Source organism: Pararge aegeria, chromosome 1, assembly GCF_905163445.1.
Source record: "Pararge aegeria chromosome 1, ilParAegt1.1, whole genome shotgun sequence".
In the NCBI taxonomy this organism is placed as follows: Eukaryota; Metazoa; Arthropoda; class Insecta; order Lepidoptera; family Nymphalidae; genus Pararge; species Pararge aegeria.
In genome coordinates, this window is record NC_053180.1 from 5,465,406 (window position 1) to 5,483,102 (window position 17,697).

General features: G+C 34.5%; 3 protein-coding genes across 7 annotated transcripts in view; 1 reads left to right on the forward strand and 2 right to left on the reverse strand.

The window, feature by feature from the left end:
• LOC120623291 (phosphoinositide 3-kinase regulatory subunit 4) overlaps positions 1-2,858 on the forward strand; it is a 28,897-nt gene extending 26,039 nt beyond the window's left edge. For both annotated transcript variants that reach the window (XM_039889240.1, XM_039889249.1), the window contains 2 exons: positions 629-795; positions 1,720-2,858. In XM_039889240.1, the coding sequence (XP_039745174.1) occupies positions 629-795; positions 1,720-1,933 (381 nt within the window). In that variant the 3' untranslated portion in view covers positions 1,934-2,858. The remainder of the gene's footprint in view (positions 1-628; positions 796-1,719) is intronic.
• Positions 2,859-4,200: 1,342 nt separating this feature from the next.
• LOC120625756 (CCAAT/enhancer-binding protein gamma-like) lies at positions 4,201-6,749 on the reverse strand. Its single transcript, XM_039892952.1, has 2 exons — positions 6,258-6,749; positions 4,201-5,402 (listed from the first exon to the last, which is right to left on the reverse strand). The coding sequence occupies exons 1-2, from the start codon at positions 6,369-6,371 to the stop codon at positions 5,145-5,147; spliced, it is 372 nt and encodes a 123-aa protein (XP_039748886.1). The 5' UTR covers positions 6,372-6,749; the 3' UTR covers positions 4,201-5,144.
• A 3,150-nt stretch (positions 6,750-9,899) lies between these two features.
• Positions 9,900-17,697, reverse strand: part of LOC120637405 — a 74,193-nt gene continuing 66,395 nt past the window's right edge. For 3 of the 4 annotated variants that reach the window (XM_039909256.1, XM_039909264.1, XM_039909238.1), the window contains exons 16-18: positions 17,007-17,125; positions 16,559-16,790; positions 13,504-14,034 (exon numbers count right to left, since the gene is read on the reverse strand). In XM_039909256.1, the coding sequence (XP_039765190.1) occupies positions 13,906-14,034; positions 16,559-16,790; positions 17,007-17,125 (480 nt within the window). In that variant the 3' untranslated portion in view covers positions 13,504-13,905. Of the gene's footprint in view, positions 11,421-13,503; positions 14,035-16,558; positions 16,791-17,006; positions 17,126-17,697 lie in introns of those variants that run through there. The other variant, XM_039909246.1, reaches the window with a different exon arrangement.

A 17,697-nucleotide genomic window follows, 5' to 3' on the forward strand; every position in this document is an offset into this window, starting at 1 on the left:
TTTCTTTCGGTAAAAACTATGGCAGTGGTTTACTCAAAATCTATTAGTTTTTTGGTAATCGAATGAGTCTCAGAGATAGTACATAATGTTCTTTCAAAGCCTGTCAAGTATTATTTCGGTTTTCATTTACACATGGTATAAAAAACAATATGTCCACCACAAAACGATCTAAAAATATAGAATTCATATTTTACATTATACCTAAAAATAGTGTGAGGGTGGGTTAATAATAAATATTGTATGAGGTGCAGTCATAAGAATAAAGTCAGTACATGCCTAACGCTGGTGTATCATTGACACGCCTTTACATGGCGTAGTCGGGAAATTAAAATTAAAGTAGAAAACTCTGGAAACATGGAAAGTATATTGACGCCGCCGTCTTCGTTTTGTTTTGACAAAAATGCATTTTGTGATAGATTTGTAATTTAATTAATTTTGGAAAGAGAAAGGTGAGAGTAATTGTTAATTTTTATTTTATGTTTAAGGGGAAAGATGTGAGGGTGGGTTAATAATAAATATTGTATAAGGTGCATAGTAATAAAAATAAAGTCAGTACATGCCTAACGCTGGTGTATCATTGACACGTCTTTACAATTGGTATGGCTTATGGACTTTTATGTGTTTTCAGGCTTCGCAGTACATAAGCTCCTTGTACTGTGGGACACGGGACGGTAATCGGTTCCTCATCTCAGGAGGTTCGGACCAGCGTCTTCGGCTATGGGACCTTCAACATCCAGAGGATTCTCATGTCCTACTGAACGCGCCCCATGACCAGCTTAACGCGCTTAAATACAGGTAAAGTTTTTTTTTTATATACAAGTTACTGCAATCTCACCTGATGGTAAGTGATAATGTAATCTATGATGTAAGCGGGCTAACCTGTCAAGGTATTAGCGGTACCCCTAATCGCTTTCTGAGCGACATCGTACCGGAACATTTTTACGCGACCACGACCTAAGAGCCTCCTGCAATACCAGACATTAAAAAATTAATTGCCCCAGCTAGGAATCGAGCACGGGACCTGCGTCTTATTGGTTCTGTCATTCAATGGTTGCTTGTGGGTTTGCTTGCAGCAATAAGGCCGCCTTTGCATGCCTTGTTGTTTTGTTATCAGTATTATTTTATGTTTTGCGTGCAATAAAGTGTTTCTTCTTCTTCTCCTTCTTCTACAGTATATATTATGTTATAAGTATTTATGTATATGTATATTTATAAAACAAAGTCGTGTTAGTTACACCATTTATAACTTGAGAACGTATGGACCGATTTTCATTATTTTTGATTTGTTTGAATACTGTTAGTCCGGATTATTACAAAACAATTTTCCAGCCGTTCATTACTAAAAAAACAAATGACAGCGCACGTCATGTTGTCTATACCTAATCGTTAAACTGTTGATGCGACCTATAAACTGTTGATGAGAGTTACATTAATCCGGAGTAAGATGAGTTTTAAGTATTGTACTTTATAAAGACATCGAGATGTAAAGTATGTTAAGGCGAAATGAAATTCGCGGGGACAGCTAGTTATTCATAAAAATATTCATCAGTCATCTATGTACCCATAACAAAAGCTGCTCTTACTTTGGAGCTAGATGGCGCTGTGTGCATTGCCGTAGTATATTTATTTATTCACGAGATTTAGAGGTTGTCAAAAATTAATTAACTTAATTGAGAAGACAGTCACATTTTGGGTTTAAGACAGCTATCTCTTTTGCAGAAGTCGCATAGTCGACGGCACAACCGTAATCCAGGAGGTCTGCAAAGCCAACACTTCCGTGCCGCCTTCTCTTCAGGAGGACAACGTGTACCGCACCGTCGAGTCCAGAAGCTTCTACCACACCGCACCTATCACCGATATCACCCTGGTTGAAGCCAGCAGGTGTTATTTGGTCAGCTCCTCTGCAGATGGCGTCATCAATGTGTGGAAGTAGTTAAGTCTAGAAGATTCTGCCACTGCTCCTGTCATCGAAATCGCCCGAATCCAGCAAACGGGGTTCCCAGCAGACTGTATCATGAATTTGTGGAAATAGTAACGTCTAGAAGTGTCTACCACTGCTCCGCTCCTGTCATCAACATCACCCTGATTGAAGCCAGTAAGCCTTACCTGGTACACTTCCCCGCAGACTAGACTGTATCATGATTTTGTGGAAATAGTAACGTCTAGAAGTTTCTACCTTTTCTCCTGTCATCAACATCACCCTTATTAAAGCCAGTAAGCCATACCTGGTACACTCCCCCGCAGACTAGACTGTATCATGATTTTGTCGAAATAGTAACGTCTAGAAGTTTTCACCTTTTCTCCTGTCATCAACATCACCCTTATTGAAGCCAGTAAGCCATACCTGGTAAACTCCTCCACAGACTCGAAATAGTAACGTCTAGAAGTTTCTACCACTGCTCCTGTCCTCAACATCACCTTTATTGAAGCCAGTAAGCCATACCTGGTACACTCCCCCGCAGACTAGACTATATCATGAATTTGTTGAAATAGTAACGTCTAGATGTTTCTACCTCTGCTCCTATCATCAATATCACCCATGGAAGCCAGTAAGTCCTACCTGGTACTCTTCTCTGCAGAGGATGTCTTTGATGCGTGGAAGTAGTAAAGTCTAAAAGATTTCGGCCAAACCGCACCCATCACCGACATCACCCGGTCCCAGTTGTAAATAAAAGCTGTTAGCGACAGAACTTATCAGATGTATTGTTAGAATAAAATCTATAAATCCAAACCAAAAAAGTTTTAATAATAAATATATAACACGACAATGCACACATCGCCATCTAGCCCCAAAGTAAGCGTAGCTTGTGTTATGGGTACTAAGATGACTGTTAAATGTTTTTTTTAGGAATAATATACACCCAGACACTGAAAACCATTCATGTTCATCACACAAACATTTTCCAGTTGTGGGAATCGAACACACGGCCTTGGACTCAGAAAGCAGGGTCGCTGCCCACTGCGCCACTCGTCAAAATTACAATGTTTACCATTACAATCCAAGCGTTTTAATATTTTGTTTTATGCATAAGATTACTAGAAGGAAGAGAATTTCCTAAAAAAATTATAATTCCAGTTTTTATGTATATATTAAAAAAGCCAACTTGCTCATTCTTAATTTTAAAATTGTATGTTATAATTGGCTGTACATAATAATTAGTGCAATATATTTGTTTTATTTAATATTCTATTTATTTGATGTCCTTACCCACCATTTAGTCAGAGTTCCATGGTTAGCCAAAAAAGCCTATAAAGTTAAAACGGACGGAATAAAAACTCCTAAAAAGACCTCCGCCATATACACAACATATACACATGTAAACTAATATTATAAAGAAGAAAGATTATATTTTTTGTACGAATAAACTCAAAAACAAAAAACGTGTGTGTATTTATGTACACGCGTTAGAAGTTATACTTCTTTGGCGTATCAAGATAAAAATTTTATGTTACGCCTTCAATCAATCAATCAAAAATACTTTATTGCACACAAGAAAGAAAAATAAAAGATAACAAACGCCTTATTCTACGTTTGTCGAGATACGACACTAAGGAAGGAAAAAAGGTCCAGTCCAGTTATCTCATTATAGGACCACCAAGTTTCACTCGGTTTCGCGACTACCTTCATCCTGTTCAAATCGTGCAACCATGTGCACGCACATTTCGTTACATCGTATTTCACTCCCATGATTTTTTCTTAACGCCGCTAAAGAAGTATAACTTAAAAGAAAGCAGAAAGCAAGCAAGGTACGAAGATAAAAAACTTAGCGAAGTGAGTGGAAAACCATCGGCCATCTGAGCAACACTTTGCAGGGTATAGAAGGATCACGTCCTGCAACGTGCCGGCTTGTGCCCTTCAATCCGAGCCGTAACTGATAAGCCTCATATACGGTGTCTGAAATTACACCCTTCAGGCTGGAACACAGCAATCCCGAATCCTGCCTGTAGTCTTTCCAATAGCTTTATGTTGACTGTCTATCTAGTTAGGGCCTGCTAGCACTTTAACCAGCACTGTCAAATGCCTTGTGCAGAAGGTTAATAAGATAAAGAAAATAAACGAGTAAATTCATTATAAAATAAATTTATTTCTCAAACTTGTCCGCATAATTGCAACAAATTTAAAATATTATTGATTTATAACCAAAATACAATCATTTATACAATTAAAATGTCACATATCTTATTTCTACAATAATTACTCTACTAAGATGTATGTACTTCTTATCACTTTTGTACATTAAAATTCTGTTATCGTGGTGCAAATGCTGGTAAGTGGCTGGTTAGTCTGGTGTCCAGTCTTCGACCGTGGCTAGTTGCCACCCTACCAACAAAGACTTTAGTAATTTAGCTTTCCGGTGAGATATCGTGTAGAATCCGATAAGGGGGGGGTTTAATATAACTGCGACACCCCAATAAAAGGTTAGCATATTACCATCTTAAGACTGCATCACTATTTTATAGTGGAATAAAAAAAAGCTTTCCCAACAGTTTAGAAGGCATGCTAAACAGCAAACAATAAAATGAGATAATGGACTAACTTTGATGTACAAAATGAGGAAGGGACAAAATAGATATTGCCCTTTTCTCTTCTGCAAATAATGTAATTTTGTTTATTAAAATACAAATTATATTAACTCTTATGCCCTGGATTTTTGAACTGATACATGTATACTAATATTATAAAGCCCAGCCAAAGAGGAAAGACTTGTGTTTGTTTGTTTGTACAATTAAAATAAAATAACAAACTTAATAAAGTTAATAATTACAAATAGTTGTTAAGAAAAAATTATCACATAAAAAAAAAATCAGGGATGTCAGCAGTAAAAGTTGATCATATCATTTGCTCCAGAATATTACACATGGCTTAGTTATTATATACTTAATTTAATGCTTATTTTAGCCTGACACAGTATGTCAAATAAACTTTCATTTTAAAATAACTCTAATCTTTTTTAGATAGTTAATTCTAATTGTCCAGGTATACAGGTCTTTCAACCGTGTATTGCTTCACAATTTGCTTGTTTACAGTCTACATAAGTCTAAACCAATTACACAGGCTGTAAGTTTTTACCAACAAAGAATAAAATTGCCAGTACAGAAAAGAAAGTAATCATTTCCGGCACACAATTTTATTATGTTGTTCTTTATGATTTACTACTATTGCCTTTTTTTTCCTCTGCCTCATCTTGCAGTAGTTTCTCGAGATCTATACCCTCAAATTTTGGATCTTTCTGATCTGATTTAGCAGCATACTCCATAAACAGTTTTTTAAGAAATTCAAGATCCTTTGTCAAAGATTTTACTTTTTCCTCCAGTGCCTGATTTTCTTCCTTTAGTTTGGTTACTCTTGAAAATGTCTCCTGCGTTCTTTGCTTTGACTTATATCTACTCTTTTTAACTGCCTGGAACAAGACAAAAGTAGTTTAATATATATTTCTTGGAACACAATAAAAGCTTCATGATCAACATCATTTCAATCACTGGATGCCCACAGCTGGACATAGATCTTTAGTGGCAGTTGCTTGAATCCAACAACTGCATGTGGCTTGCTTTATGTTGTATGTCTACAAGCACTAAACTTTCCAATTTGGAGTTGTCACTCTCAACCTCAGGATCTCAACAATGAAAGCTTAATGTACAATTATTTTATGCTGTATGACTTAATATACTACAGGCCTGTTGATAATTGCTAATCTTATTCAATTTAAATCATAAAAGATGCCTTGATGATTTGGAGACCAATTGAAAGTACCACAGAAATAAATAAAATATGACAATAATAATAAATTTGTGTGGATTATATGCCTTTTTTATTTCCTATAACTTATGGTGCTATTGTTATTTCCTCATATGGGCATTTCTGTCAAAATAGTGGAACATGGGTATAGAAAATGGTAGATTGCTCTAATAAGTACCACTCCTTTGAAAATTATGAAACCAGGAATTGTAGTTTTTAGTTAATCGGATAACATAGGCTTAACAGTTTTTGAGAAGTGTTTATGGAATATTTATAAACACTAACTGAGCTGTTATAGCAACTATGTATCAAGCCGTCAAGTATCCAGTTTTTGCCAATATTGGCAGTGTCAGCCTATCCGATGCGAGTTTGAAAAAATTGGTGTGGTTGAAAGGTCAAAATATTGAAGTGATATTATTTTTAGGGATTCATAGGTGACAATGTTACATGGTATATGCGCAAACGTCCCTGGGGGCCAAAACTTAGGCTAGCCAAGATCTTGCGATCTGAGATATCTTACCTCGTTATTACGATCTCTCTTTCGTCTGTAGTCGTCGTCTTCGTCGTCCGCGTCGCTAACTCCTCGCTTCCCGCGCTTTTCAGGCGGCATCTCCCAAGAATCCTCTAATATCATCAAAAATATTTATGGACACTTCCGTTGCATACACCCACCCAGACACAATCTTTTTTAAACTGGTGATGCTCGCTATATGTTTACAGAGCGATGTTTTTTTTTGCAACAATATGGCGCAATTTGTAATGCTATTACTAATTAATATAAAAAAATTGCACCACTATTTTGTTCGTAACCTTTCACTATTTATTTAACACCGATGCGTATTACGCTCTTAACCTCTCGGTATATTTGAAAATGAGAAATATCTGGGATTGACTAACTTTATTAATTTTATTATAATCTAACTTTATTGATTCGTAAACAAGTCTTACGAAATTATTCGATTACTCAGAATCACTCAGTACAGACTACAACCAGACATACAGGAATTACGTCACAAATTGACTTCGCAAACACTTGACATTATACAATGACACTGACACACGTGACTTGGATGTCGTTATGACAGCTAGGTGTCAACAAGGTTGAAGTTTCCGATCCTAAAGGCTTGAAGTCTATGGTTTTATTGTGGCCGCCCACGTCCGGCAATCAATTAGAAATATGCACAAAATCGGACCTTCGTGTCCGAATATGACCAAACCAATGTGACCAAGGGTGCGAGCGACGCCAAAGACTACAATAGTATCGAAGGCTTATTACTTAATCAATATATAAGATAATAATATCTATTATTGATATAATATTATAATTATGATTAGATTAGAAAAAAGTACTATTCTGTGCGCGTGTACACAAAAGGGTGTCGAGGACTGAGGATGAACTGAGGACTTCTTATGACAGCGGAATATCTTTATCGTATAGCTATATTGTTATTTTATTGCCCTATATACCAGAGGAACAAACAGACAGATATATAATACTGCAGACAGATGTTTTAGAGTTTTTGGGATAACCTGTATCCCGCTTAGCATGTTCCGAATGCTAAGCGTATAGTATACTTTTTGAGGATATATTGCTACTTAACCCCTAATGCATTTTTATTATTTTCGGCGCCCTCAAATTCAGGAAGTGATACATATGGGTATGTGATAAATAAAACAACATAGCTCATCAGACCACAATAAAGTTCTTTCTTTACGTTAAAACTCTAATAAAGTACGTAAATCTTATTTACACAAATAATGGAAGCATCCAATGCTAAACAATCTAATACAGTAACGCTAGCCATTTTTAGTATTCAATAATAAGAAAAGATAAGTAATTCTACATCACCTTACTACGTAATCGGTTACCCATTCATTCCTATACACATAGAATGTTGCGTCAATGATTTGGAGACAAATAATTGAAATCGTTCTCAGGTATTTTAATAAGAGCAAAGCAAAGCCTAAGATATGATTTTTTTGAAAATAACTACCAAAAAAATATAAATGTAAACTATATTTGACAAGTCTAAAGTAGTGATGTGTCTTTATCATAATATTTACTGAGGAAAATTATAATTTTAGAGCTTTCAATTGAGTTCACTTTTGATATTTATTTTATGATAAACAATGGAGGGGTAGGGTGGAGTGGTTTTTACTGAGTACATAAAAAATAATATTAATATTTTAGAAGGTCAGTAGCTGTCATTGAAAAATTAGTGTTTAGCTACTTTAGAAAGAAGGTACAAAACTAAATTTAATGGTCTAAAAGTAGTACCGTCCTTTTCACTGAGGTTTCTTGGATAGCACTATTTTAAACCTGCCTACCACTTTAGTAAAATTTAGCTATTTGGGTACAACCGTCATCATTTCGTTGATTAAATAAAGAAAAGCTTTAATTTCAAATAATCTTAAAGCCTAGGTACATACGCCCAGCGCTTATCAGTCGGAGTAAAGAATTAATTATAAACTTGTGTTATTGCGTGCGAATAATGGCGGAATTTTATCCACCTCGCACGTAATAACGTCAGTTTGTTTACATTTATCTCACTGACCTTACTTTAGTACTATATCCATGACCACAAAAGACGCAGCATTCTTTGTACAGTGACTTTCGCAAAACTGAATAAATGTATGTGGAAAACATGTTTTTTTTTAAATTCTATATATGATAGTAGGTATATCACAGAAATAACAAATTGCGAAAGAAAAGGGCAGTCTTTTATAATTCTAAATGCTGCTGTATTTAGCAAAAACATAAATGCGTGTATTTTGAAATTATAATATTATGAATTGACAAAATTACTAACGCCTTAAGCCCGCCAAGAGAAGCAGAGAAAATGGAATTTGTGAAACCTATGGACTGTTATAATAACATTGGTGTTTATTACTTTCCACAAAAAAACTCTAAACTAAACTTAATACACCGCTCTAATCAGCGAACGAAAAAAAAACGATAGAAGTCGCCCTTTTTTTAAATTAGCATTCAAAATAGGTACCATCAACTAGTCGATATGCGCGCGCACCCTGAATAGTATCGCAAATTACGTGATTGGTGTATTGTACGTATTTAATCATAGCGAACTAAACGCAGGGGCACACTTCATACTCCCAACGAGGACCACCACCTAAGCTTCTATGTTGTTTTCGTTCGCTGGCTCTAAAATTATCAACATCCTAAGGTTGACACTGTTATTAGACCGGTCAGTTTAGTTTCGTTTAGAGATTTTTTACAATATAAAATCACAATCAACGTTACTAATGTAGACTTCCGGTATAATGTAATCTTTACGATATTTTTTGGCATTGTGATCTAATTAGAAACCAATTGTTACAAAACGGTGCTAAGTCCATTGTACTTTAAACTAAACTAAATTGACAGGTCTCAAATTAATGCTATTCATAATGTTCTCAGAAGAAAAAAATAGCATTCCTCGCGGAGCAGTAAATTTAATTTTGTTTAGAGATTTATGTATAACGGCATCGGGCATAGTCACCATTATTGTAATTTAAAAAGTACGATAAAAGTGTAAAATAAGTAAAAACATGCATGTATGTTCGTTTTCTTCAACGGGCACAGCATAATAGTTCACAGGTAACTAGGAATGTAGCGCACCCATCTTTGGAAAATATTATTTTCTTATTATACAGAGTAGGTAGGGACTCTGTTAATTTATATATTAGCCTTGAAGAAAACGGACATACAACTCTTATTTATATAAACCCCTCATTTAAGGCTTAGCGATACTGAATACTTTAATTTTTTTTACTACTACAATACAACTAAAACTAAATTGAATGCCACATCAAAATTCAAAATCAAACGCAGACGAAGTCGCGGGCAACATCTAGTATTCTATAAAGTAGATGAATACGTCCTATACTATACCTTCTATAGTATACTAGTATAGAGTAAGTAAGTTGTATAGAGTTTCACGAAGCTTTATAAACTGAGCAATTATGGTGTAACTAGGAGGCGAGAAAATAACTGATACCTAACTAACCATTGCCAAAGACCTGACCAGAGGAAATTTTGAAAATACTAGTACTACCACTAACTTAAAATTTAAAACCTCCCACTTATAAGCGTTTCTAGTGTATTTAGGTATAAGTATTCGGTATCTCTACATACGTGAGAAATAATGTTGGCCTTTCCTTATATAGTACATAAGCGATTGAAGACCTGTATTATTAATTACAAATAGACCGTTAATTATTGCGTTACATCGGAACTATTATTAATTATATAATGCTTTAGAATAATTTCGTTTCATTGTGATATTGTCATATTTCTTTCCCAGTAATATTAGGCTTAAAGTAGTTAATGCGATTTGTTATTGTACTTCTTCTTTACCATTCCACATAGATAAACGTAGGCTGGTTTTTAAGCCCAACCTTTCAACGTATAACTATCACGAATGGACGTCTAAAACGCGTGTTCATAACAATAAAGTCAACCTTTTGCAGGTTACATACATATAATGAAGCTAATTCGGTTGTACACACATCTTTGTACTAAATTGACAGTTCTGAATGCAATGGCACTATTTTTATTAATGTCAATTTAATTTGTTTAAGAGATTTAGTTACAACCAAATTAGCACCATTGTACGAGCACCGTCGTCTTCAGGGTCGCGAGTCAAAGTATACTCAGTTAATTCCAACAATTTATGTTTTCAAAACATATTATTATGCATTATAGTAACATAATCCTATGATTAAAAGTTAGTAATTCATTGCAAACTTATATTTCGTGTCTTTGCCGAAATAAATACGCTAATTATCATAATTTGGCACGAACAAAAAAAAATGTTTTAGCTAAGATTGATCCATTTTGTGCTCCCGATTCTCAAGATGTAAACTATCCTACATCTTTAGTTTTCATTGGCGTAGCTAGAAGGGGTAACCTTGAACATATTTTTTTACCTTCTGATGCATTTTGAGTTTTCTTTAAACTAAATCAAAAAAATAAGTCAGACAAATAGTTATCCTGAAATTTAACCTCCAAACATATTTAATTAAGACGTAGTAAAAGTATGTGTAAAATCAGGTGATGTTTTAAACGTATTACGACATTCTTTAGCTACGCCCATGACAACACATTATTTTTTAAAGTATTAAGTCTTAAAGTACATTATAAATACAAATTTGAAATTATCTAACGCTATGAATAATGACAAATCCGCAACAGGAACATCTTTTACAAATACATAATTTTATTTTCATTGAATGGTTTCTACTGTAATGCAATCCGACAACCTACAAACTTATCAATGCTATTCTCCAAGAGAAAAAAATAGTCACAACAAATTAAATCTTAAGATTTATAATATTTGGTTCATAATTACAATCATATCAATAAAAACGATGCATGTAGACGCAATAATGAAACTACTTATTCGAGTGTTGTTATTTTGCATTCGAGTTGTTGGCAGGACCCAAGTCTTGAGACCGATCCGCTCACCGAACAAAGGGTTTAAGAGCCAAAGCCATGGCAAGCCATTAAGTCTTTACTTAATTTCATAGGCCGATGGAAAAAAATATTTTCCAATAAAGCGAATGATTATGTTGCAGCTTAAAAACCCGCATTGTAACTTAGAAGCCTGCAGAAACTTTGTAACCAGCGCCTGTGAGGCTGTGCTTCGATGAATTCAGTTTTGTATAGGTTTCACCCTTTCAGTTACTGAAAAGAAACAAAAGGTACTATCGCTCAAACTATGTCAACCATAGATAGCCAATGCACGGCTAAGGAATTATTAGATCCAAATATATTGTGCAACTCATTCGAGTTAGATAAGTAAATATAACAAATTGTAAGTGCTAATTCATTTGTGTGTACAAATGAATTAATCCTGAACTTAATATTAGCTCTAAATTTAGTGTCATCCTTTTCCCATCACTATTACCCTGTCAAAAAGGATGACAGCACTTTTAAAGATGTCAATGAAGTTTCGTGTACAGATTTGTAAACACTAACTATTTCAAGAAATATAGATTATCTACATTCATAAGACCAAAGATTATTATCTGTTATCATTAATTGAAAAATATCAATTATAAATATTTTACCGTTTGCAGCAGAAACCATGCGATAGTAATACTGTACAAGAAATGAATTCTAAAACAACAAAGAAATGTTACGAATAGACAATATTAAATTTAAAATTACTAGCGACATCTAACGAGTGGATATTATCGATTTTTGAGCCCAGAATTTGTATTCCATTTTAGAAAGGCTCGCTAAGCTCGCGTATGTATGTACACATACTTTAAAAGACGAAAATATTTTTATAAATTTTTTACCGAATGTGTACTTACTTTTTTAATTATTTCAAAAATATTATTTAATATTACTTAAACAACCTACCTATACCGAAATTTATTTTTGGTTAGTAAATCTTTACAATTAATTTAATATTTCACTTTTCGAATGTTGCCAGTAATTGTGGTTCAGTAGAAATGTACGGCTAGAAGTAAGTTACCAGATAACTAGTACATACATAAATAACGATAAAATAACACACTTTAGTATGTTCTAAGTGTTTTGGTTTAATCCAAGAATTATGATTTCAAATGTAACATTTTAATATTTTTTTATCCTAGCAAAGATTTACTAACGACGATGACGTACACAGTGCCAACGATTACATTAAATTATTAGAATATTGTTGACTAGATTAATTATTTATTGACGCAGTTAGAGGTTATCTAAATTACATAGTATTTGTTTTTCTTGGATAAATAAACAGTATTAATTACCCTACCTACATATTACAGATTTACGTAGACTTCCATCAATATTAACCGTTAGGTAAAACTTACGCGTTCAAATGTGACTTCACGTGTTCTTATTATTGAGTTTACAATCTGTCAATTGACTTTGATTAAAATCGCGTCTAATTACAAGGTAGTCAGATGTCATGTAGTGAGCAAATAATTATATTAGAAATATATTATAATTAATGAAATAGTTGGCATTTGTAGCATGATTCTATATAATATTATTGTTACATACCTACTATGTAAATTTTATTAATTTAGTTTTCCTAAACTAGTGAACAGGGGTCACTTATATAATTAACAGTCGATATTCGAAACATCAGCTAAGTATTACAGTTATAAATTACTTGTCGGTTCGCTTAGTTATATAATTTTACAATCACATAAAATAAGCGAAAACTAAATTAGCGAAACTCGAAATGTCAACTTTAAACACACCTTATTAAACAGACGCCTTAGATGTTAGAGTGATATAATTTTCCCTTTTACGTATACAATCCTTAAAAAAAATTAAGTGATATTAGAAACAGATGATAACATTTTTTTTTGCTGAAATATTAAAATAAAAGTAATTATTAGTAGTATTGTTGTACAAGACTACTTGGCAGTATAGTTAAAAATTGATCAGGCTCAGAAGGTCCCGGTGATCAGTGAAGTCAATTATAAAAAGTCATTAAAAAAAACTTTTAGCTTTTGACTTTTCTCCAAGATTAGTGTTGATAGATAATAATTAACAGCACACTAGGATGGTTAAATAGTGTTGCAATTAAAGAAAACCAACCTTTGACCATTGAATTAAGACCATACCGAATTCTTTAAATAGGCATTATTGTATGCAGTGCATTGTGACCAAAACACAGTGAAAACGCCGCGGGTCTCACTTGATACCCGCGGAATGTTGCTAGGTCAAAATTTTTTCCCATTTTATGGTGAACGCTTAGAAAATTAGAGGTAAAATAATTACTTACAACTTGTATGAAGCCAAATTGTATGAAGTGGCTAACCGTTTGTTCGAGAAACCAATCTAAAGTGGAGAGGTTTTTGATACTTCAATATTAGTAGTGGTTTCTGTATGTTCTTAATTCTGTGCCTATGGCTTTTGACATTTCTCCAAGAACAATGTAAGAAGTTGTTAGACAAGTCTGGTTATTTACTTAACAACACATTAAACATCTTTTGATCGATTTAATCCAAATTTTAACGTACAAGTAATATCTTTTTTATTACAATTTTCCGCGATTTTTAGTTCAAAAAGAACCAAATAATTTTTATTTTTTTTTAATTGAAAAAGCCAAAGTCGATACTTGAATAGACTGTTCTACTTAGTGTGTCTTTAAAAGAAATTACCGTTTGTTGTATAACGTTACATATACCTACAAAATCGTTATCTACTGAGGCGGTTGTATTTGAGCTTTCCGACATTGACACAGCCATTTGATAATTCTTGCGTTACGTTCCACGACACTCGGGGGTTCTGTGTTACGATATATCTGCTTTTGTACACCAGGCCCTTGAACCTAAAAAAAAAAAGGTGCTGTTAAATGAGGCTTAAAAAAACTTAAGCTAATAATATATAATAAAGGTATAATATATATCTAGTTCTTCAAAGCGAAAAAGTATATGTAATTTCTGACTAAATGGTTGTCCACTTTACAAGACTCAATGAAATTTTCTTAAAAGAAAAAAATGTCACAATTACCTGTAACGATAATTTGAAATAAGTTTTTCGTAGTTGCTTATAAAATAATGGGATGAAATAAGAATACTTTATGATCAGGTAGGCTATAATACACAAATACTCAATATAGGTACTTGTAATTGTAATACACAAGTAGGTACTGAGTCATCAAGAAGATCAATAAATAATTGCAAACGAGAATAATTCCAAATTGCAACATTTTATATTGATATCGATTACAGTTCATGTTACGATTATCAATAGCCTACAAAAGCCCACAGCTGGACTAAAAACCTCCCCCAACGGTGGACTTTGGCCAAAACGTTGGGCAAACAGGTTGGTGATCGCAAAGGATGGTAGTAGAAGCACACATGACATTGCCGCCAGTTCTCCATTACACCGCAGTAAATATATTAAAGCAGTAGGAAAACTACGAAAACGTTCGAAACAACACACTCACGCAGATGTACCAACGCACCGACGAGGTTCTAAAGCTTTTTAGTCGGGGTTACCGTGAGCGGAGCGATCTTTTTTTAAATGCTGGTGTTTGCGTAGTGAATGGCTGTTCGTTTTTTAAAATCCAATATAATTTAGTGTGTATAGATTAAAACCAATTATAATAATCGTTTGCTACCGATATTTTTGGAATTTTTCTATTTATCTTTCACACTTCTATTGAAGTTTCGGGGGGTAAGTCTGTCTGTTTGTCCGTCGCGTACATTTTCACGAAATATAAAATCTCAACTTTCTACCTGTTACGGTTCATTAGATACAGCCCGCTGTCAGATGGACAGTAGTGTTTTCGTAATAGGGTCCCGTTGGCATCCTTTGGGTACGGAAACCAAGAAAAGATCTAACTACATACATTGCTAAAGATCTAACTGAATACCTGAGATACGAAAAACTTTTCTGAACTTTACATAAATTAAAATCTAACGTAACACTCCAGTGGAGTAGGTATTTTTTTTGACAATCGTCAGGGTGATGACGTATCTCGCGTCAGGCTTGCGCCAGGCGTAAATCTTGCAATCACTGCTGTCAAACGTCACTTTTCCATACAATAAATAAAAAAAAGTGACGACGGCAGCAGTGATTGCAATTTTATCGCCTGTCGCAAGCCTGTCGCGAGATACGTAATCACCCTGCGGTCTAGTTTCCATACTGCCTTAGCTTATATAACGTGTAAATGAAAATCGAAATATTACTTCAGAGGCTTTAGAGGTACATTATTTACTGTCTCTGTGAAACCGAAAGGCTAAAAGTTTTCGAGTAAACCACTGCCGTAGTTTTAACTCAAAGAAATCAGATACAGCCTGCAAAATTATCACATGCAAAATTAAAATGAAGTGACTACTGTCACTCTATTAAAAACGCGTCGCGTAGCGTAGGCACTATGCCCGCATCGGTCCTTTATCTTCAATAGGGTTGCCATAAGTAAACACTTAAAAGGTTTTCAATTCGTTTGTATGGTAAAAAAATTTGCTTGTTTTGATTTTTACAGGGTGATACCTTATGAAATATACTTACGCACCTTTCAACAGTATTTCGTGATTCGGTTACACACTATTTACTGTTATTAATTATACCCCCTTATGCGCCTCGTACTTATTATTATTCCATGCGGTAAAATTAATGACATTTTTATTATATTCAGCAGACGTTTTTTTCTAGTTATTATTTAAATTAAGATTTGCATGTCATATATTATGACTAAATATATATAATATATGTATACCTACACTGTTTTATGCAAATAAAAATAATTTGAATTTGAATTTGAATTTAAGACACCCGCGAGAATAAGGGTGGTGAAAACCGTATTCTGATCTACCGTCAACACGCAATGTGCTACTGGCGATTATATGCTATTTACTTACATTATCCAACTCGGATGGGCAGCGTTCGGGAAACTTCGAGATATCTTTTCGTCCAAAATCCCTCAGTGCAAACGAAACGAAACGTAAAACGTGGTCGCTTACTATGGGCCTCATAAGAAAGCTCAGAATCAATCAGCGGGCGATGGAAAGAGCAATTTTGTGAGTATCTCTACGTGATCAAATCAGAAATGAGGAGATCCGTAAAAGAACCAGAGTTACCGATATAGCTCAGCGAGTTGCAAAGCTGAAGTGGAAATGGGCGGGGCACATAGCTCGGAGAACCGATGGACGTTGGGGTTCCAAGGTGTTGGAATGGCGACCCCGCACAGGTAAACGCAGTGTTGGTCGGCCCCCAACAAGGTGGACAGACGACATCAAACAAGTCGCTAGGAGCCGCTGGAAACAAGCGGCCCAGGACCGTGGATTTCGAAACTCTCTACAAAAGACTTTTTCCAGCAGTAGACTTCAATTAGTTTATTCATTTACCGTATAGTCCGCAGCAGTAGCCAACTGATTAGAGTCCACCGTAGACGCAGATGAAAAGAACACCGGACTGTCTTCGTCCCCATCCTTGAGAAGCCCATCGTACTGTCTGGAGTCCATGCCCAAATAGTCGAAGAAATGCTGCAGCTTAACAGATTCTCCGGATGGACTGTCTGGAGAATCTTCTCCATCGCATGGCGCTGATGCTGGGCTACGGCCATCTGTTCTTCTATATCTAAAACAGATCAATCTTACTGTTACAGTGACTCGTTATGCTATTAAACTTTAAATAATGTAGGCAGAAAGATTTATATATATATAAGCAGTATAATGGTCGATGGTGGGCTATTGACTAAGGTATTAAACATATCAAAATAAAATATTCAAAAAAAAATATCACCATAGAGTTTCAATTCATTTCGTTCTTTGTTATAGACAACGAGTATCATACCTGTCGGATATGTCTGATTTTGATCGCAATATTGGTCTGGGCCGCCTCTGCTTGTATCGAAGGCATCTTTGGCGTTTAAACGTACCAAGGGGTGACGTCACTTCCTCGGGAGGACAGGCCTGAAAGAACATTCGTAATTAATATTCCGGCTTGAAGGACCAACACTTACTCAGATTGCACAGATACAACCTCTTTGTTTAGTTTATTAATGTATTATATATGGATAAAATTAGACTTTTATAAACTTTATATTCATATAACGTAGCTAATAAAATGAAAAAGTTATGTTTTACATTCTAAAACTCGTACATGAAATGTACTAAATTAAATTTCAGTGAATAGAAAGCTCAATTCCTTGCCATCTGTAGATTAAAATCGTAGTATTTATGAATTCCCGGTAACCATCAAATAAGATAGACTTAAAACGATTGTAGTACAAGAATTCACAAAAAATAAAAAATAAATCAGGTTATTTTGAAAACTGTAAGAAAACAAAAAGGTAGGTATATTCTTAGCAATTTAGTTTCTCATTGATTTCAATGTGTATACTTTAAAATGAAACATAGGAACATCTAAGGACTAAGTAGGAAATAATCATCTTAACCCTTGGATTGCGACGCTACAATTTATACTACTAGCCGAGTCACTGGAGTAGCCGACGCCTGCCTCTTTTAAGGTGTGTCAACTATTT

Excerpts from the sequence above, each read along its gene's own strand:
- LOC120625756 (XM_039892952.1), bottom strand. The coding sequence starts at position 6,371 with ATGATATTAGAGGATTCTTGGGAGATGCCGCCTGAAAAGCGCGGGAAG. Across the intron at positions 5,403-6,257 it reads AGAGAGATCGTAATAACGAG|GCAGTTAAAAAGAGTAGATA; the intron begins GTAAGATATCTC and ends GTCTTGTTCCAG.